The sequence below is a fragment of the Drosophila ficusphila genome, unplaced genomic scaffold, assembly GCF_018152265.1.
Source record: "Drosophila ficusphila isolate 14025-0441.05 unplaced genomic scaffold, ASM1815226v1 contig_106, whole genome shotgun sequence".
NCBI lineage: Eukaryota > Metazoa > Arthropoda > Insecta > Diptera > Drosophilidae > Drosophila > Drosophila ficusphila.
Window position 1 is genome coordinate 4,119,921 of NW_025063993.1, and position 22,569 is coordinate 4,142,489.

At 37.8% G+C, this 22,569-nt stretch overlaps 1 protein-coding gene across 2 annotated transcripts; it reads left to right on the top strand.

Moving 5' to 3' along the window:
- Positions 1–1,632: 1,632 nt before the first annotated feature.
- LOC108099953 (somatostatin receptor type 2) lies at positions 1,633–21,363 on the top strand. 2 transcript variants are annotated; one of them, XM_017203629.1, is made up of 4 exons: positions 1,633–1,974; positions 17,864–19,156; positions 19,591–19,638; positions 19,844–21,363. In XM_017203629.1, exons 2-4 carry the CDS (start codon positions 18,014–18,016, stop codon positions 20,363–20,365), a joined length of 1,713 nt encoding a protein of 570 aa, XP_017059118.1. In that variant the 5' UTR covers positions 1,633–1,974; positions 17,864–18,013; the 3' UTR covers positions 20,366–21,363. The 2 variants fall into 2 exon arrangements, with proteins under 2 accessions (XP_017059118.1, XP_017059119.1); XM_017203630.2 differs by lacking the exon at positions 1,633–1,974 and adding an exon at positions 13,504–13,637.
- Positions 21,364–22,569: the final 1,206 nt, after the last annotated feature.

Genomic DNA, 22,569 nt, shown 5'->3' on the forward strand with positions numbered 1-22,569 from the left:
ATTGATAACCCCTAAAAATAGGTAAAATATTAATAACCATAAACAATATTGGAGTACGCAATTTATTTTGATTGAAAGCTTACAGTGCGGGGTATCAATTTTTGCAAAGAAAAAGGTAAAAAATTACAGAAGCTGTAATTTAATCCGAGCCAGTCAACTGAATTCCTCCGCATCCCTCGTTTTATCCCCTGAATCCTACGTTTTTTAATGCAGTTTCCGCAATTGCAGCAGTCGTCGTGTTCTGTAGTTAAAACATTAAATCGTGAATAAATCGGGAATTTATGGGTGGAGCAAATGCCAAAGTGGCTTTAAAAATTAACAGCATTAATAAACCGGGTAAGCTGTTTTAAAAGGAATAATAAATAAAGACAAACAAAGTGACCGCAGTGGTTAATTAATAACATTAGCGGGATTAAAGAGTAAACTTCGCTGAAAGGATTTCCAATGATTGATTGTCCATGCAGATAGAGTGAAAAAGACAGCGCGAAAAAGAGGAAACAGCTTTTGAATACATAATTCAGCTCAATTTAAGAAGCTTCGATTTTGCAGACCAAAACCAAGTTTCAGGTGTGTGTATTCAACAGAGAAAATAGCACTTAATATACAGAAAATAAAAGAAAATATTTAAAACTTCTGTATATCTACAAATACGATGGGAAACTTTTGAAAGGTATTTGAATAAGTAAACTTGTAAGACTAACTTTTTTTACCATTTAATTCTAGTATCTGCAGAAAAAAACATTTTATTTAATAGGAAAAACGTATTTTAATAATAAGAACTGAATAGATAATAATAATTATCGTTACCTAACAATAGTCAACATTTTCTTGTAAACTAAAGATGTTGCAATTATCTGAAAGGTAGCGAGGCAACACCCTTTGAATCGCCTTGGAAACCGCAGAGAACAAAGAGGCCACCAAATGGCTTATGGCTTATTATTTGTTTGGAAAACAAATGCATGGAAGCATTTCAAAGCGTTGACGTCACAGAACCCGAACACAGCGAAAAAAATTGCATTGACACTTTCATAAATCGACGGCTGACTTATTACCGATAATTGGTTTGAATTGTTATTGCCTGGCCACCGAATTTATTTATTTTCATTCTCCGCTCCACCCGACGCACACGATTTGTTTATAAACAAATGCGCAGCAGACATAAAAGCGGGCACCACAAACTGGAAAACCAAAGAACGATGAACATGAAACGTTCAAAATTGCGGGCATTAAAAAACCATTAGCATAAAATCTAATATTAAATAATATAAACACCATGGCCAAGAAATAAACGCAGTGGGCGCCGACTTTTAGTGCCATAATGGAAGGGATGTGTTCGTATATGTTTAAGGAGCTGTTCGCTAACAGTGCCGAGCAAACAGGTAATCTGTTGGCCAAGGGACCACCCACATAGCCATGTTAACTGCTAGCAGTCGCCTGGAAATTATTTTCGGATTCAGTTAACATTTCGGTAGCCGAGCAAAAGGTAGATGTGTTTCGCACAGACACACGAAGCCAACTTCGGATGAACAGCTGTTCGGCTGCTGGCTTTTAGCCACTCAATGGGCCATCATCATCATCGTATTTGATGTTAGACAGTGAATTTCTTGGGCGGCTTTAGTCGTTGCCTGTCAACAAAGCGATGCGAACGTGTTCAAAAGGCCTTGCTCCTCAAAATAAAATTTAAAATCTGTAGTCTTACGCGAAATGGACTGAAGAACTTGTCGAAATCATCTTCGATTTTGGTGTTGAGTGGAAAAATTTTAAAGTATTAAAAAGTTGAAGTTCATACGCTGAATGCATATTAATTATTATTATTATATTGTTAAATAAAAACCTTATTGGTATGGTATTGTCTTTGAATATCTAAAAACATAAAGATTAAACTGCAGACATCGAAAAGTGTTTTTAAGAAAGCAAACCAACTCAGCAAATCTCTCAAAAAGAATGGGCAAAAAATAACGCAATTTTGTCAGGGTAAATATTTATTTTGCCATATCGTATCGTAAATCTCCCTTAAAATGAACTCCATGGAAATGCTCTCGCTTGGTGCATAAACACAAGTAACGCTTTCCCTAAGCCAAAATATAATACAAGAGTACAAAATACAAAAAAAAAAAGCAGAAACAACAAGAATAAAACAAAAAGTGTCAAATTTATGCGAAGCGGTAAAAGACGACAGCCGGAAATTTATATGGCTTATGAGTTGAGTCGAGTCGAGTTGAGTCGAGTTGAGCTGAAGGATGGAAACCTTTTCATCTGCTGTCTTTGTGTGTGTGTGTGTGTGCTTTAACCTCGAGAATTTTTTATTTGCCTCCTGAAACGCTTTGAAATGTGGCTGAATTGTTGTATTGTTTTGTTTGCGTGGGTGTCAACTTGTTTGTTCTCGTAATTGTGTTGTAAACATATTTTGAATTCGCACTTCGGCCTTTCCTATGGGCACAGTAAATTCCCGAATTGTCAGGAGGAGGCCTGGATAGCAAAAAAACACTTCAAAGTTATGGTTATCACTGGATAGATAATATATTTCCCACCAGACAAACATTGAGCAGTTAGATAAATCAGTGAAAAAGTTGGGACTATTATATATGGAAACATTTTTTAACGTGGTGTAGGTTCTCTACAAAAAAAAATTATATATTAATAAAAATAAAATTTTTAGAAAATTCCGGTATTGTTGAATTTTGGAATCCCTGAAATTGGTTTCGTTTTAAATAACTGTTATTAAAAATTAAAGCATCGTTAGTATTCAAATGAAAAAAATTTTATATATTACAATTTTCTTGAGCATTTTTATGCCTACAAAGCACGAAACAGGCTTTCTTTAATCTGACAACCAGCTTAAAACCCAAGATTACGAAAAATCTCGTTAGAGGAAAATGTGCCAAAGTACATATAATATTAAAGCGCTATATATCCGCAGTCAAGGCTGACAATATGGAAAAGCAAAGCCTTAAAGACTAGGCAAAGTTGCTTTGTTCCTTTTGTTTCGCATGTCCTGAAATTTTAAGTCGAAGAGGGGAAGTAGCTAAAGAGAAGGGAAGAACAGCGACCAAGTCGCATATAAAATGTGATAAAAGTCCTTTACTTAAAATGTGGGACGCACAAAACAAAATTGTTGAACAATCATGTTTAAGTGAAGTTATCCATCCTGTAAAAATAAAAGCCGGGAATCTAACCTATCTAAGCTATTAAAATACATGAAATATTATCATTATTTTAATTGTAACACAGGCTAATATATTGCCAAACTATGTAATATTTATAAATGAATCAAATGAAATATTAAAATACATGTACAATTATACGAAATTACCTTACATAAAATTTCGACTGGTTGATTGAAAGACTACAGTTATCATCACTTTTTTATTTACAAATGAAAATTATTGCCAATTCCGCAACTTCTTTGGCCTTGTTCAATGTGTAATACGAAAATGTTTGAATGAACACATAAAGCCGATGATAAATTTATTCAATTTAGTTACGTTCTCTCGAACTGGATGTATGTATAGTAGTTCTTACCCACGCAACGTTCCCACATGCATAATTTAGGTGGCAGGCATATATTGGCAGACCGGGCTTTATGTGCCAGTAAAATTGTTCGCCAAATTTGTCAAGAAGGCCGGAGGACAGAAAAGAGCCCCACACGTAAGGCACCCATCAAAACTGCTGGAATTCTGAAGTCTTACAACCGATACACTATGGGGCATTTGCCCACATTTGGTGGCCGAAACCCATTTTTTAAAAGTCGTTAAAAATTTTTTTTTTAATCGCAATGAGTTAAGATAACATGGAGGTAAAATGTTACGTACTTAAAATTTTAACAGACCGCACCACTGTTAAGATATCAGCTGTCAAAGTCAGCTGTTTTTTAACAGAAGCACATGCTGTAAAATCGTTTGTATTTGTTCAAACTTTAAAATGTTTAAAAAGCGCATTTAAAACCAATTTTTGTAAAATGTGTGAATGGAAGTCGATTCAGAATGGTTTGGAGTATATGTTTGTGAGCTTAAATTCTAAAAATTGATTGTGGCGTTCCTATAATCTTGTGTAAGTTCTAACCTCAAAAAATTGAAACGTAGTCTTACATTTTTGTTTTTAAATGGAGCAACAAAGTGAGTCCAGCTGAGTCCAGCTCTAAAACTTGTTTTATTTTGTAGAGTGATCAATTCTCCTTATACTCAGTTAATATAAAAGTGCACTTTTGCGCACTTTCTTCAAAATTTAACTTTTAAGGTGCTAACCTAGCAGTAGAAATTTAACACAGTTTGAGAGAAGAAATGGCACTTGGCCAAGCTCGCAAACATTTTTTACTATAAAAAACGCTAAGAACCAGGTGGACCATGAAAAATAAGTCTGAAAAACATAAACATATTAACTAAAAGTAAAGTTTTATACTTTTTTGTTACAGGGTCTTAAAAAATGTTCCTCAAAATACAAAAAAAGTCGATATAATTATTTAAAAAAAGTTAGAACAACGAATTTTTTTTTTAGTTGTTTTGTTTAATAATTCTAGTTAGAAAATAAAAAAAAATATTTTTTTTTAATATTATTCATAAAAAACAAATTTTTAAATCTAAAAAATGGGCGGAGCCACGCCTATTTTTCTTAAAATACATGCCTTATTTTATTATTAACTCGAATCAAAAAACAGATCCCAAAAATTTTGATTAGTTTTCAAGTTATTAATTAATGCCACAAAAACTGGTCATTTGCCCCATAGTGCGATAGTGCGAGTACAAGTGAAACTTTCACTGCAGGGACTGTCAGAATGAAATGCAGCATACTTCCTGGGGCAGACTGCCAAATATTTCACTGTGGGCCATTTTCAGAGGGGGAAAACTTTGGATGTGGGTTATTTTTCTGCTGTTTAAACAATGCAGCTTCAAGACAAAAAGGCTAAATTAATAAACGACTAGAGAGGGTGCTACTGTGCGCGAAAATGGAGGGGAGAATGCCTTTGGAGACCGCAAACTCAATGCAGATAATTAAATGTAATTACATAATGTGTTTGTATTCGTGGCCCTTCTACGTCCATCTACATGTCCATGCATTTTCATTTGCTTGTCTGAGTAATATAGACATACTGAGAGGCACTCTCAGACATACAATAATATGGCAACCATCTTACATTTGATTCTTTTTGATATTAACACCCTAGCCTACATCTTCTAAAACTTCTAGGAAATGTAATTATAACCAAATTCATTTAATTGTTGATTTATAGGATTATTTAACATATTTATAGTTATAATGCATATTATACATAGTCGAAAAACATTTTTAAACGATTTTAGAAACTCTTTAAAGTAATTATGATTCTTTTTGCCTTACAACATTTCACTTGAATTTTTTTGTAGCACGGGCTGCATTTATTTTAACCAGATTTCAACAATACAATCCATTTCTAGGAATAATGTTCTATTCGCTGAAATTTATATAAAACCTTTCCTTCACCTTAATTGCTCGATTTTAACCAAAAAACAAAAATAAATTAAGTTCATCAGATTCGCACAGAGCTGTTTGGAATGAAAGTGTAATTAAATTGCAACAACAATCGGGCAGAAGTATCTGTGTATGCGTGAATATATCTTTATTGCGGCATAATGTGCTTCTGTTATTTGATAAGAGCTTATGACGATGACGTGTACGTTAGCCGGTGTAGAACTGCGACCCTTCTTGCCACGCGGCGGAGTCAATAAAATGTAATTAAATCGACATTGTTATCACCAGCAGACCAACAAACACAGACAGACCCCACTAACTCAATGGCGGTATCTGGGCATTAATTTCAACAAAACAAAATAAATCAGTAACGAAATAACAACTAAAAGATACCCCTTATTTACATAATCTTTACCGATGTATTGAATACCAAAATACTTACGCTTAAAATAAGAAATAAACACGTTGAAAGGAAATTATAGTTTATTTAAAAATACATATAAAAGATACTTTTATAAATGATAAAAAAATGGATTTGCAAATAATATTTGTTTTTCTTTGGTATTGAAAACTCTTTTTGAATTAATTAGTGGGTATATCAATACTTCCTATCTAAACACAGTATTCGCTTGTATTGATGGTCTATATTCGCTAGTCAATAGTCCGATTTGGCTGTTATTTTTTCTGTTTTTTTGTCGGTAGAATGGTTGTTATTGCTAGTGGAAGAAACTTGAACGTAAATAACATTAGCACGCATTTGTTGTTTGTCGGTCAACAACTAAAATTTGTAATTCCTGGTTGGATTTTGACTTTTTTGGTCACTTGAACAGCCACATGTGCCATCTAAAACTCGTTCGGAAACTCTAATTGAATTTAAATTGAATTTAATAGTTAAACATCCTAACGTCCGAAAACTAGTTGGTAAGCTAAAAACAGGGTTAACTTAGACCAGCCAATACCTAAAAGTTGAATCAACTTTTTTTAATCTCTTATAAATCTCTTTAAACTTTTACCAGAGAAAACATGCCCCTAAGAAACTTGCCACTTCAAAAGGTTACCAGAACCAGATAATGAGCTCAAAAATTGAGTTTAATTGGAGAAAGAAAAAGTTTTGCAGCAAAGCAGCCGCAAACCAAATTAATTTCTCAGTGAATTCATCAATGGGGGAAATCGAATAAAATTTGCAAACTAATTGTGCCATGGAAAACTGTAAAAAAATTGTTGCAAAATGTGGAAAGTTTTACCAGAGAGGGGCCGCAAAAGCAAATAAAGTTGACAGAAAAATAAAATTGGGACAAACTTTGAGCTTCATTCAAATTCGTTGACGACCTTTTAAGTTGTTTATCGCCTCTTGAACTGTCCCCTATCTATATCTCTCTTTCACTTTTTAAAGGACTTCCCCTTTTGATTTATAATTTTGTCGGGCTCTGTTGGCCATTGAAATTTATCAAGTGCTATCATTGGGCCCTTTCCTCAAACGCTTTTAATTGAAATTTCCAGCGAAAGGTGGTCCCGAAAGCTATTAAAAAGTCTAACCGAAACGGAAGGAAAACAAGAAAAGGGGATCAAGAAAAGCAAAATGGCCTCAATGAGCTGAAATGAAATTAAAAGTTTTCCCTTCGCTGCCAAATTAATAATTTAAAAGAGCCACCAATTGCGTTGCGGGTTATAATCTAATGGGACTAATTGATACTCTGTAGAGGGTGAATTGAGAAATATACAAAATTGTTATCCTTTATTTATTTGGTTATAAAGTGTTAAAGAACACTAAACCATAATATACTATTTGTATTACAGAAGTTAGAGGCTCTTTGAATACAATACTTTATTTTTGTTTGTTGATATCTTCTGTACGGTCTTAAAATGCCTAGAAAGAAGCTCTATATTTTGTGGCTGGCACCAATCAGGTGAAGTGACGAGGAGGAATGGCGATGGATGAGCACCTCAATTACATTTTGCAATTACCCTGGCAGACGCCATCCCCAGAAATCCTTGAGTGGGAGGCACTACACATGCAATACCCTCCCAAAAAGGCCTTTTCCTCTCGGAGCGAATGAAAAAATATCCTCTTGACAGCCCCATCTTGCCTCGAACCCCCATGCCCCTCTTTTTCCTGGCATTTCCCAGTGTTTTTCTGGGTGCAGTTGCAGCTCGTTTGTGCCACTGCTTCTTCGGCTGTCCGTTGCATAATTCAGAAGAGTCCTTCTTGTCCTTCTACCTTCTCTGTTGGCCGAAAAGCGGCGGGTGAGTGGTCAAAATACTGATTCGGACTCATACGTCAGTTCATCAAGCCCAGTTCAGTTGTAGTTTGGCAGTCCATCTGTGTTTCGGCCATCCAATTGGTCTGGCTTACATCCCTGCCTCTCGGCTGCCGCGGCCCCGCATTTTTGTGGTAGTTTCATTACCAAATTGAGTCGTAGAATTCACCCAACTCTGCTTGCCAGAAGATTTAAATTCTCTGCAACTGGAATCCACCATTAAAGCCCAACAATGTTGGCGTTAGCTGATTCGTTTCAATTAGAGCAAGGCTACAATGTTTTGTGGGATCGCACTTAGAAATCACAATTTTGAGAACGAAGTGTTCGTTAAAAATTAAATATTTTAGAAAAAAACAATTGATATATATTTAAATATTATAAATATTTATTAACTATCCTAGAATTTATAGCTTAGCAATAAAACAAAGACAATATATCACAAATACCAGACCTGATAAAGCAAAATTGTAGTGGCAAAATACTTGATTATATTATAATCAGATACACTGATGTTGTTGGATTGTTTAATAATTATTTTAAACAGTAAAAATAAATTAGTTTTTTTTTTATTGAGTTATATAAAGAAAAAAAATAGGTCACAACCCTTTTTCAACTGGATTGACTTTGCAATTAATTGAAGGTTTTCCCCAAATTTAAGAGTCATTTAATGGCAGTGTAGTTTATGGCAACATCTGCCTCGTCATCGTGTCAGGCCAGGCGGTCCTGGCTCCATGGAAATGTTGGCCCAAATTGCGGGCACACACAACAGACCAATTCGGTTGGAGGTCCCGAGTTCTGCGTGGATCTGTCGGCTGGACTGAAAATAGATGGGTAATGTTTGCATAATATGTACGCCATTTTATACAATAAATCAGTTGCGAAAACTTTATGTTAATGGCTAATCATGGAAACTGTCACCGAAATATTTTGTGAATTTCGGACGGGACGAGTTTATTTATGCCGTGGGATTTGTTTTAGCACAAAATCGTTTAAGCTTATTGATAATAACCGATTTGTATACATTTAAATATAAATTAAACCCAATATTTATAAAGCGCTTCAAATTTAATTAAAATAATTTTCTCTTATTTTCAATTTGTCGAAATTTCATCTGGAATTCAATCTCTGCTGTCTATCGCATTAATATCAATACCATTTGCCACCTAAATACATTTTAATTGAAACTTTTAAATGACGCTGAAGTGATTTCATTGGCTATTTACTTATCTCTTGGGCCATAAATTCATAAAATTCCATAAGAAACTACCGAAAATTGTTTTCGATGCTCTGCGACGGAAGTGATTTACTTTGACACTCGGCCTGCGGCCAGTTTTCCACCCTTCCACATTGAAAACCGAGGGAAAAGCAACCCGTGGGTGGAATGGTCGACTCAACCGATGGAAAACTTCAAAGTGCAACAAGTGTTCGGACGCAGGAAAATTTATCGATGGCAAAACTTGCGCTCCTAGTGAATTACGACAAGTTGGTCTCGGGGGAAAAATACTTGTGACTTCGCTTTTCCCTCTTCGTTGTCCTCTTCCGCAGAGGAACTCGAAGATAAATGTTTGCAAGTTGTCGGCGCTACTTTGGTCCAATTCCATAGGTGGCCCTTAGGCGAAGTCCTTTGAGGAGCAAGACATCGAACTGAGCACACAGGCAAAATCTGTGCGGGATGGGAGTGGCGGAAAAATTTAATTGTGCAGTCGGGTGACTAATTGAAAACTTTCAGCTTGAATGACGAAAATAGGAAAAACTTCCAAAGCAGAACATTGAGAAATTGCTGATGAAAGTTGGATTGTCTTGTTTTCCTCGCTTCTGCTGCCTGACAACCAGAAGAGGCTTTGTTACATAAAAACATGAGAACGCTTCGGCACTATCGATTGCATAAAGTGATTTAGTGGGATTAATTATTTTCGAAATGGCAGAGAACATGAAGGAGGTCAAGCGGGCTCGACTGCTTCTTTTCAGGGTAAAATGAAGAAATTAGAAAAAGGCTTGGTAAGGTATTACTTATAGTATAGGTACTATACTAGATATCAAGGCTGCTAAAAGCTTTTTAATTTTTTATTTTTCTTGTAAAGAAATTTTGAAATAAACTTAACTTCTTAAACTTTATACAAGACACTCAATACATTATCCAATATTAAATAGCATGCAAAGTAGTAAGTTTTAAGATTCAACTCTTGCTGCGTAAATTAGTCATCTAAAGCCCCATAAAAAGTTTTTCTTAATACGAATATATTTTTGTATCTCCAACATACTGATACAATATTTTCTTCCGAATAACACTTTTAAGTTGCTTACTTTATTAATCCCATCAAGAGCAAGACCATTTAGCGTGTTTTATAGCCTCGTCCTTTGCCAGAAAAAATTTATGGACTCTTGTCGGCCGGAACTTCCTATATTCATTTGGCATATTTAGAGGCGCAGTCATCATTTTTATAGGCCCATGTTTCACTTAGCCAACAGTTGGACGGTTATTTGGTGGTCATAAATTTGATGTCAACTTACTTAGGCTCTGTCATGTTCGAAAAGTCATAATTTCGGTGGGTCTGTGTGACTGTTAGCTGAACAATTTCAATGATCTGCATATAGGGTTATAGTTTGTGCCCCTCCCCCTTTCGCTCCCATATTTATATTCAACATCATGTTCTGCTTCTGTGTCGCTGATTTTTACGATGTTGACCTCCATTTTGGCTGTTTATACGTTCTGTTTCGATACAATTTATTTGGGCAGTGTCCGTTTATCGCACCATCACGTCCTGTTTCCTTTCAAGGAAAAAAGGGAAAAGTCCATAAATTTATGTCAAACAATCCTTTGCTGTACATATTTTTATTACAAGTCGAAGGCCGATGATGAGGTCAAAGATAGTAGAAGAAGGCGGAGGTGGGCGGTTGGGTTGTGCGAAAGACTCGCAACTTTGTCACATTCCATCGGCATTTTACGTACATTCCTGACTTACATGTTTCCCATTTTATTGTTCAGTCATTCTTCACATTTGCATGGCTCACATGTTTTCTCATTGTGCTCTTTCTTGGAGTACTTTTTCAAAAGTAAACAAAATTATGCTCTTTACTTGCATATTAATAGAATTAAAAATATAATACGATGAAGCTTGAAATAAAACAAATTTTAAAAATTGGAAGAGTATTTCTCGTGTTAGGAAATGATTTTCTTATTTAACATTTTACTTTGCTCTCAACTTTCCCTTTTTTATGCTGACTGTAAAGTGATACGTTTGTGGTGCGTCTTAAGCAGTCATTTCTATGGAAATTTCGTATCTTAGAATCTTTAAGAAAAAATTGAAAGAGAGCCCGTGCTGAAAAGTAAATTCCTTATTGTTTATTATTTTTTAATTTCTCGAGCTTGTGCTCAATTTTCGTTTATGTTTTCGTTTCGTGAATTCTTCATCTCCTATCTTGCTGTCGTTATTTTTGGATTTTTTCTTCGCACAATGATATCGTGACATAATTCCTCTCACGCACGAGTTGTAAGCCATTACAGGGATGAATATAAAAATCAAAACAGAAGAATCCACAAGCAAATAAGCCCCGGGACTGGATAAGGATGAGGGCACCCACTAAGCTGTCCCGCTCCCTCAAAGGTCTTTAAATTCAGCACGCGCCCCTTTGGAGGTTTTCCCTGCTCACTGAATTTCCACCCACCGCTTTCCCAGTCCACTCACATTTGCCTCCGGCCATAGTTTTCAACCTCGTCTAGACACTGATTTGAGTTGATTTTGCCGTCGTTGGCTCCTGCTTATCCCGCTCCCCGCGTCCGAAATTAATTTATTGTCTAAATGGTGAGTGTTGGGGAAGAGTCCATAGGAGTCCATAGTGGATATACCAAAATGGGGGCTTTGGGCGTGACACGTCGTTGACGCTAACATTAAATGTTGCTGAAAGCGCGCGTGGCTCATTTTCTTTCCTTTTCATACTCTGCGTGGAAAATCATAGACTTAAAGGTCGGCTCCACACCTTCACCCCTCCCCCGTAATCGATGAACTGCGGTGCTTTTTCGGCCACGAGGAGCATAAATCAAGTTATTGAGATAACCAAAATTGCTCGCTCACCTCTGATACGCAACAGAAAAGTAAATTGTACAACAACGTTTTTAAACGGGGAAAAAGCCTGAAAGCGACTTTTAAGCGCTGAGCACGAAATTCAGTTTTTTGCTCTATTGTGATGCTTTTTGCGGCACTTTTAAAATACAAGAGGTAGCAGTAAATACGTTTGGCAGTTCTAAAATTTGGAGTATAAATAATATGCAAAAAAGTAATAATAATAATAGAAATTTTAATAATTTATAAAGATAATTTAACAATGTAAATATTTCATTTAGATATGTCAGCCTTATTCTCATCACTTTCTAAATATAATATGTTGAAACCAACAAATAACATTATAAACAGTAAAACACTGCTATTATTAATTGCTTTTTGGGTCAATTCAGCTGATAAGGCATTGTGATACATCTAACATCTTTTTTGTTTAACAATAACTTTTAAGATAGAATATATAATAATTAAATTAACATACTTAGGGTATAATTTATGTCGATTCAATCCTTTGAGATCCTTTTTTTGGTGGCATCCAAACGCACACTGACACACGCACACTGACACACCTGTGATGCCTGTGAAAGTTGAGGTACAGGGGGCGTGGCCCGCCTCCCGCAAAGCTAACAAAGTGTCTTTCATGTAGGCGTTTCGTTTTACCTTAGCATTTTCCTTTGTTTCGGTTACTTTATTTTGGTTCGATGAAAAATTCATGAAACTGGTAAACGCTCGCTTTTGTCTTTCGCGTTTGCTTACATAAAACAATAAATTATATATTTCAATATCCCACCGGGGACAGTCTGTACTTTTCTGGTACCTTTTACTTTAACTCGCTTAAAGTGGAAAAAGAAAAATTGTGGGAAAATTGAATTTGGCCCGTAGGGATGCGTCTTGACATCAAAAAATATTTATGATTCCTGGAAAAAGCCTGTTAAAAATGAGAAGGATATCGATTTGCACGGCCTTGAATTGAAGTTGAATAACTGGAAGGTAAATATTAAGCTGGGATAAGTAAATGTTGTTCTTAAAGGAAAGCTGAATTATAGAAGAATGTTGTACATTAATTTGAGTCAGTCTCCGGGAAAATGTTGTGTGTCCTACACTTTTTGGAACGTCTTCCCGCGGTTTTACCTTTCAAAAATGTCACTTTATTTTTACATTAAGGTGCACACCTTTAAAATAAATGATTTTGGGCCGTCTAAGTGATAGGAAGATGGATAATAATCCTGCTTTTTTCTATTTTCGCTGAGATTTGCATAACAAAGCTGGGCTGGGAATGGGCCAGGATTATCCCGCCGAGGGTCCTGAATCTCTATTCCTGGCGGCACTGGTCTATCCACAGAGGCTTATTTATGCGCGCATGCCGGCGTTAAATTGGATAATGGAAATTGGATTCGAGCCGAGGTTTTCTGGCCCAAACGAAAACGAAAACGCCCCGCCCTCGGGCCGCGTTTATAACTGAAACTTTCTGCGGCCGAGTCGATGGCACTTGACTTGATTACGAGCCCACAAGGGCAAGGCCATCAGGCGATGGCGACACGTGTGCCACGACACCTGTTGAGGTGCGAGGGCGGTGGGAAAATATTAGGAAAATTCAGGGAAAGCAGGCCATCTGCCATCTGCTGCTCGCTAACATCGCCTTATTAATATTAATGAGCATATGGTGGGGGCCAAAAGCCAACCTTCACGAGAGCAAACTTCACGTCCCCAAACAGACACCCTCATCGATGGCTGCCGACGTCATTTACGATGTGCGAAAATAAATATTTAATTATTTATAAATCATGACCTGGCCAAGCGACAATGACGTAACAGCCGGAAGCCAAAAACCCGGAATCCAGAACACAGAATCCAGAACCCGAAATCCAGAATCCAGGTGAGAACGTTTCCCTCCGCACGGATGAGCACATGCGAACGCTTTAGCCGGATTCGAATTCGGGCCAAGGTGTAAATACATAAATTATGGCAACATGTATTTAGCCGGGTCCCAGGAAATCTTTTATTGGGAGCTTAGGTTGGAACAATAAGTCAATATTGTGCAGAAGAAGTGGGAGGGAATTCCGGAAATTGGCATTGTACATAACACAATTTGGTTACGTATAAATATTTACCCAGCCTTAACCATTCAGATTACATAAAACTTTGTCAGCTACTTGTAATCACTACTTAACTATTTTAGTTAATTTTTTATCAAATATAATAGTAATTATTAAATGTAGTCAATACTAAGGAAAATGGTTAAAAAAGTTTTATTTAAAATTAATTGTGGAAAGCGAATAAAAATAGATTAAAATAAGTATAAAGAATTTAAAAAGTGAAAATAATAAACATATTAGAGAACAAAAAAAACATAATATTTCTTGCCTTTAAGCTTGGAATGCATTTTAAATGTTTATTTGCACAAAAAGAAGAATACTCTTGAAAAAACTAGAAACAAAAACGCACATTAATGAGAATATTAACTGCTCGATTGACTTATCCGGAATTCGAGCTTAGTGGGAAAAAAGTTGATTAAGTTGATTACATTTTTCCCTCGTGAACCATTCATAAAATCAATTCGGGTTTAATTCCGCTCTTTGATTAGATGCAGCTAATAACGTTCAGCCGTGAAATTCAATCCGTATAGGAGCTTTCCAAACATCCAACCATTCCGACTAATTCGCCCATTTGCAAATGAATATCTACTGCGAAAGCCCTCCAATCCACTCTGAATGATGGATGGGGAAAGGTAAGCTATTTTTGTGCATTTACCAATTAACTTGGTTGACATAAGCCGATTTGGCGTTTATTTGCGGTTCAAGAGTTGCACAACAGATCGAATGTAATTTTTAATTAAGCAAATGGCTTCCGCACTCGGAAAACCAAGAGTGCATGTGTTGGTTTTTCCGGCATGAAGACACGAAATTAGGCGTCGAAGCCTGGAAAAACAAATCAACAGAGCGAAAAGTTGAAAAGCTTGAGTGGAACTTATCCATGCACTCCACGAAGGAAGTGAAAATTTATGCCAGAGACGACTAGAACAAAGCCGAACAAAAAGATGCGGGGGGTTTGGAGGTTTGGGGGTCGGGTGGTCTTACAGATCGGAGGAAACTCTATGCATGACAATGACTTTGGCCAATGAGTGAGAAAGATAACAGCTAAAAGTTTGCCCGCCGTGCTCAGGTGGAACAAAGGCGCTGAAAACAAAAGATATTTTTCACACGAAAAAGAAATTCTATTAAATTTCGTTTCCCTTAAATTCAACAAAGCATGGCCAAGCAGCACACAATTTGAATAAGAATATAAAGTTTCTAGATCCGGCAGTAAGATTAACTTAGGTACATCTTGAAAGGTTCGATTGGTCTTTGAAACGCATCTCTTAAATTCCAATTTGCGTGCCCTGAAAAGTGAGTTTTGAATTTCTTCAACCTGTTTTTCCCTTGCATTTCTGTTGCTCCAAATAAAAACAATCGGTATCGCCTCATTAGGAGCAAACACACACGAACAGCGGTCCCTGCTGCCAATTACATTTTCATCAGTCACATGGCCATAACTCTCCTCTCCTTTTCTTCTTTTGGCCAGGTCTGGTCGAAGGCCCACAGCAGCGAGCTGGGGATGCCCGAAAACACATATCTTCCGCTCTGCTGGCCAGATCAATCGGTAGTCAAGCGTTTTATGGCCTTTGTGTGCGGGTGTGGAAGGTGGGCGGACTCTGCCAGGATGGTGCCACCATCGTCAACGGCAACATGTTTAGCAATTGATTGCTAACCTTGTTTGTCCCGGCCAGAAGCTGGCTGACGAGCGAACAGGACTCGGACATCAGCCGAGAAGCCCCACTTCTCCTTGCGACCATGGCATAATTATCGGAATATCTCTCCGGCTAATTAAGGTGTGCAGCGAACAAAAGAGTACACCAGAAACAATCGCTTCTACTCAGCAGTTTGCTTGCCAAAAGTTGTCATCTATTAAATGGCGGGAAAATGTTTTCGGTAATCAATAATGTCACTAAACTGGTAAATGAAATCAAAAATAAACTAATGTTCGGTAGTTTGCTGGTCGAAAGTCAGGAAAATTAAAGAGTGGTCAATAGTGTCACTAGCAAAATAGATATTTTAAATTAACTAGAAAGTAGTTTGGATTCTGTAGTTGTTTATTTAGTAAAAGTTGTCATCTGTCAAATGTCAGGAAAATGTTTAGTCAAATTAATTACGCCACTGAACAATTGGGAACTTTAAAACAACTCATATTAAATCAACTGGCTTACAAAAAGTTGCCATTTGTAAAATACCAGGAAAATGAAAATTTTAATGAGCTTCATTGTAATCATCTGAATTACAACAAATGAAATGAATTTTTAATACAACTTACATTCTCTTTGTGGGTTTTATATAAGTTCTGTTTTTTGTAGAATTTGTCAGACTGAAATTGGAGTGGCTTACACCGCATTTAAGTCTCCGATATTTTCAGTGCAGCAATTATGATGTGGCTGGCATAAAAGCAGCTGCATCCGGGCTAATTGAGGGGCTCAACGCAGGGGTTAAACTTTAACCCGATCGGCTGGCAAAGTCGTTAGGCCCAGCTGCTGTTGGCCCACTTGTTCCGGAAAGAGAAGGCCCATAAATTCCGTGGCGATTCACGCAGTTTATCTAACTAGGATTACGCCAATTAATTAATCAGGGAAATTCTATCTGCCTCGCTCTTGTGTTCGATGGTGGGCGGGCTTCTGGCCCTCTGGCTATTTCCTTTCTCTTGGCCTTGGCTTGTTGTTCAGTCGGTTTTCGGCCAACGTAAAACTTGGCTTCCCTTCTTATTGGCTTGTTTTTGGCCGATGTCTGCGAAAGTTTTGGCCTGGCTACTGACCGAGAAGTTTGCAACCTTCATGGGGCTGCTTAGTATATATGTTTTGTGGCTTTCTCCTGGGGCAAAGTTTCCATGTTCTTCGCCATATGGAGGACGTTTTACTCCAGCGCTTATGTTTATTCATTTTTTGACGTGCCCTGCGGGTCCTAAGAAACCTCAAAACAAATTGCTTATTAATTATGGTTCCAAGTTTGCGAAGGAAACTTTTACAAAACACTTAACAATAGTTTTCCCTTCATTTTAAAAGCTTGTTATTAATTTTTGAAAGGTTGTAAGATGTTGACTGTTTGTATATTATATATAAAATTGAAACACATTCAAAATTGTGTGGGTTGTGTGTCAGGATTTCGAAAATGTATTAAAGCCTTTCCCTATGAAAAGCTTTTGGTTCGACATAATAACTCACTGGTTTGTTTGAAGTTTTTGGACATTTCTCAATATTGTGGTTTCAGCTGAAGTCCCATCAAACCGTTGACTCGTTTCAAATTCTATTTAATTATGTTTCTGGTCCTGGCACAGACCATAAATTGAGTTTATATGAATTACGCTTCTTTTCTTCAGTCTCACGTTATGGGAAAGTTAATTGCTTGTAGTTGTTGCCGGAGCTGTCATGTATTTTTGTTGTGCAGCTCTCTCGCTGGCTTTTCCTTTATTTTTCTTTCGCCTTTCATTTTTCACCCGCCAGATAGCGAATCATTTTTTTCGCACGCCGCGCAGTGCGAAGAAGGCAAACAAGCAAACGAGCAGAATTTCATATAGTTGATTGCATTGTCTGCAGGAAGATGTTCACATCATCATGATGAGGGGGTGGCGGCGGGGCAAGCACTCTGGGGGCGGTGATGGTGCGGGGCGTGGCAGGGGAGAGCCTCATGAAATGCTGATAGCATGCGCTCAATATTGTCAGTAAATAATACGCGCTTGTTAGAGCCAGCTGCAGATGGACTAAATGCACACTGAACAAAAAGTTGGCAGGCAAATTTATGAAATTATTATTTAGGATTTAATAACCTTAAATGATAAGCGTGTTTAAAGTGTGACATAAACTTATAAGAATCTAAATAAATTTTCATACTTACAAGTACGATTCGCAATATTGCATTTTAATATCATTGCATTTTTTCTTATTAAAGATAGAACCCATCAATAAATATGCATTTGAATACGTGCATTTGTTCACTGCTCAATAAAAGTTAATAATGATGATACCGAAACCCGAAAACCGCAACTAATCAATCTCGCATCCCCGTTTCCACTCCCTTTCAGAAACCGCTGCGTGCAACATGTGATGTCACAGGGACAAAGTATGGAAGGCCTATCAAAACATTTGCCATTTAGCCGGTTTAGCAGGCATTGTCAAACGGCCAGTGGACCGCCAACTGGAAATTAGCAGGCCGTTACACTAACCGAATCGAAATGGACGGGGGGTGGTGGAGGTGTTGGCTTCCCGGCGGAGCGGAGGGCGCAAAAGCCAACATGAAAGGACACTCGACACCAAATGGGGCAGCTGCCGACCGCAGGAACATCAAAAGGGGCGGCGGGGGAGGGGGATTGGGAGGCGTGGTGTTTGGGGGCTGTGTCCATCCTGGCCTGCTGTTATTTGTGCTGACAGCGCTGACACTAACGAGCTTAATAACGCCCACAGAGCAGCTGACAGTGGCGCCAAACGGAACCACTCTGCAGCAAGTGGACCCGGCGGAGTCCTTTGGATCCTCGGCATATGCAGCCATGGCTGCCGACTTCTACCGCCGCACCAATGGCACTCTAAATGGAACGCTGGCGGCGGAGGGCAGAGCCCACCTGAACCACAGACTACGGCCGCCGCAGGAGAATGGCAGCCAGTACCTGGACTACGACGATGACTCCGGTCCGGACTGCTCGTACAGCTACAACTTCGTCCTGAAACTCATCACGATGATCCTGTACGCACTGGTCTGCATCATCGGCTTGTTTGGGAACACCCTCGTGATCTACGTGGTGATGCGGTTCTCCAAGATGCAGACCGTGACGAACATCTACATCCTGAACCTGGCCATCGCCGACGAGTGCTTCCTGATCGGGATTCCCTTTCTGCTCTACACCATGCAGGTGGGCAATTGGTCCTTCGGGAACTACATGTGCAAGGCGTACATGGTGAGCACCTCGATCACCTCGTTCACCTCCTCGATCTTCCTGCTGATCATGTCCGCGGATCGCTATATAGCCGTGTGCCACCCCATATCCTCGCCCCGCTATCGGACCCCCTTCGTCTCGAAGCTCGTGTCGGCCTTCGCCTGGATGACCTCCGTGCTCCTGATGCTGCCGGTGATCCTCTTTGCCAGCACCGTGCAGTCGAGCAACGGGAACGTGTCGTGCAACATCGAGTGGCCCGACACCCAGAACTCGCACACCGACTCCACCTTCATCCTGTACTCGCTCGTCCTCGGCTTCGCCACCCCGCTCACCTTCATCCTGGTCTTCTACTGCCTCGTGATCAGGAAGCTCCACACCGTGGGCCCCAAGCACAAGTCCAAGGAGAAGAAGCGCTCCCACAGGAAGGTCACCAAGCTGGTGCTCACGGTAATAAAAAAGCAATCAAATATGGTAATTTATTAATAGCAAAATCATAGATTAAGACAATAGAAGCATTAACATTTTGTAAGATTTTAAATTGTTGTTCAAGTTGAGAAGTAAGTATTTCAATTATATGCTTCTAAGAAATGCTTCTTAGAACCAAAATTAATAAATAAACCAAAAATATAACGAAATTGTATAAAGTAAAATCAGTGAATTAAAAATGTAGATTGATTTTTCCAACATTACCTTAAGTTTTTAAATAAATTTTTTATTAATTTATGGATCTTATTAATTTTTACCAATTGCAAACTTATATTTAGCCCTTAAATTTGACTATTTATGAATTATTTCAATTATATAAAATAGATTTATTGGCTGAAAACACAATAATATTTGTATATATTTAATCTGACATTCCCTACTTTACTATATTACAGGTTATTAGTGCGTACATATTTTGCTGGCTACCCCACTGGATTTCTCAGGTAACTTATTTTAATGCAACTAATAGTTTCTACATCGAATGCAATACAAAAATAGTTTTATATTGGTCCGTGTCACTTGGCCCCTTTAAAATCTTTGCAAGTATTTTGCGTTGCATTTTTAAGGGTTTGAGCAAGGCACCCACCCCTACTGTTCTAAGGCATTGTAAAAATAATTCAAATCCACTTCAACTCTGCGGCTTCTCAGGTGGCTCTGATCAGCTCGGCCCCGCAGCGTTGTGCCTCCCGCCTGGAGCTGGCGGTCTTCCTGGCCTGCGGATGCCTGAGCTACTCGAACTCGGCCATGAACCCCATCCTGTACGCCTTCCTCAGCGACAACTTCAAGAAGAGCTTCATGAAGGCGTGCACCTGTGCGGCGCGCAAGGACGTGAATGCCCAGCTGCAGCTGGAGAACAGCTTCTTCCCCAAGTTCGGCAAGGGCAGGCAGTCGGAGCGGCTGCTCGGAGGCGGGGGGAAGGGTGGTGCTGGCCAACGGGGGGCGATGGCCAAGAAGAAGGCCTTGGCGGCGAGGAACAATAACGCTCCGATGGCCACGACCACCACCACGACGACGACCACCGCCGCGGGCACGGATGCGGTTACCTGCCTCCAGCCGGCGGTGCTCCAGGTGCCCGCCGAGATCCAGGTGGGCGGCAGTCCGGCCACCGTGCTGGTGGTCAACGCCGAGACCAACAACTGCAAGCCCCCCGTGCTCCACACCGACTTATAAGACCCGGCTCCCTCGATGCCCCTCGAAGCGGTGGTGTTCATCGCCCGCAGATGAGACCTGCAGATGGAACTGGAACTTCACTCGGTGGAGGATCATCGCCAGTCGGAGTGCTTGCTGTAGGTTAACCATTTACTGGATTGATATTTTATAATACTAGGGAAGAGCTAAGCGAAAACGGGGAAAAAACAATAGGATATCTGGAGGGTGGAATCTCAGATTAAATATACATTTAAGAAACCAGAAAACAAGGAACTCCTTTTTATAGCAAACTAATTATCCCAAGTTAAATAGCATTTTTAATTAGTTTTTTTAAGATTCTTATTTATATTATTATCTAGCAATACAAGTAGTTTTGTAAACTTTCAAAAACATTTTTTTAATAAACACAATTTATATTACAACAAGTAAGATAAAAAGAAGATTAAAGAAGTATTTTTGTAATGAACAATATTTTGCCAAATTTATATAAACCTTTTAAAACAGTTTTTGACAACATAAATATAAAAGTCAGGAATTTTTTAAAAGGGTAGCTGAATTTGCTTATAGAACAAATTAGTTCCATACAACCATTTAAGTTTTATACAGTTGTTCATAATTTAAAAATCTAATAAACAAATATTAAATCTAACGGGGTAACAAGAAATAACTCATATACCATATTTTTACCGTTTTCGCATTGGCAAGCTTAGCAGATAAGTATTTATATAAGATTTCCTCGTTATTCAGTGTGCGTATTGTCGTTTTCAAGATTACATACTCTGCTAGAATTAGCTTGATAATCTTTTTAAGTCGAAGAGTAAGAGTAAAAGTACATAAATGTGGCTGGTTGTGGAGCAGTTGGAAAATGAAAAAAAATATCAAAGTAGGCCAAAGATTAAATCTTTATGTTCAAGGAAAGACTTTGACGAGCGGCAAGTTTAACTTAAATCATTAAATTTGCCATAAGTGAATGAAAACGAAAAGAATTCCAGAAATGCAAATTGTTCCATTGGAAATAAAACTTTAAAAGTATTCAATGAAAAACTCTTTAAATCGAATTAAAATGCAATGTGATTGTAAAAAATTAAACTTGAACAAAACTACTGGAAAATTTGCATAACAATTCACTACAGTAATCTTAAATGAAATTAAATTAACTACGTACATATATTGTAATTTACATTAAGCTGAGCGTTTTTTAAACAGATGAATGCAATGAATTAATTGTGCATCAAATGATAATAACCGGATTCAATGAATGTTAATATAAAGATACTTGAATTGTTGCCATAAATATTTAATAGTGTCGAAAAGATAGCGAACAAATACAATTACAATAGATTCCGACTTCATTGTTTTAATGTTTGCGCAAAATAGTTTCACAACAAAACTGTTCAAACAATTTCAGAGTAAACTTGTATATTTATTTGACTTGATTATTGCAAACAATAGCCAGAATAATCGTTAGCGAATGTGGAACATCAACTAATTCCACATGGTGTATTTGTACTTTTAAAAGTAAACTTAGGCTAATCAGTACATTTAACAAAATATTGAGATGTGTATTTATTAACTGTCATACAAATACAGGAAACTAAAACGAAACCAAAAAGATAATTGTAACATTTTTCAATTTTAAGTGTAACTTGATTGAAAGCTAAACGTATTTGCTATAAATAAATGTAAGTGAAATTTAAGTGCTTAAAAATTGAAATACAAATAAATAATATTTTAAATGAATTCCCAAACTCCGAAAGAATTTTTCCACATCGTTTAAACAGTATCCAATATAATTGTTTGTTTGTTTTATCTTGGAACTCTTTTGTTTGCCATGATTTTATACTTCTCTGATTGCTTGGTCGAGTGTGATACATAAACACAATCACATATACATTGTTGGTGAAGGGTTTCCATTTGAAATGGAGACAAACAACAGGAAAATGGTCAACAAAAAAACAAAAACTATTTTCATGCTTCGTCTAATGTGCCATTTTTGGCCATCTCCAACAATTGCCGGATACAAAAGCAGTACAAAACGGGTGTGCGTAAGGTGAAGCTGGAAGATTCCAAAGAAAATGCTATGAAAAACTTCACAGCATATAATAATGGCACAAAAACCGAAAGAAAGAAAAATAAAGGAAGCTACATAAAATCTTTAACTGACAGCAAAGAAATTGCAGTGGCAGGCATGACGACTGGATGGGAAAACTACAAACAGGGCAATG

What these genes read in the sequence shown, in the direction of transcription:
- LOC108099953 (XM_017203629.1), top strand. Translation starts at nt 18,014, where the DNA reads ATGGACGGGGGGTGGTGGAGGTGTTGGCTTCCCGGCGGAGCGGAGGGC. An exon ending in TCACCAAGCTGGTGCTCACG is followed by an intron (nt 19,157 to 19,590) that starts GTAATAAAAAAG and finishes ACTATATTACAG; the next exon opens with GTTATTAGTGCGTACATATT. An exon ending in TACCCCACTGGATTTCTCAG is followed by an intron (nt 19,639 to 19,843) that starts GTAACTTATTTT and finishes GCGGCTTCTCAG; the next exon opens with GTGGCTCTGATCAGCTCGGC.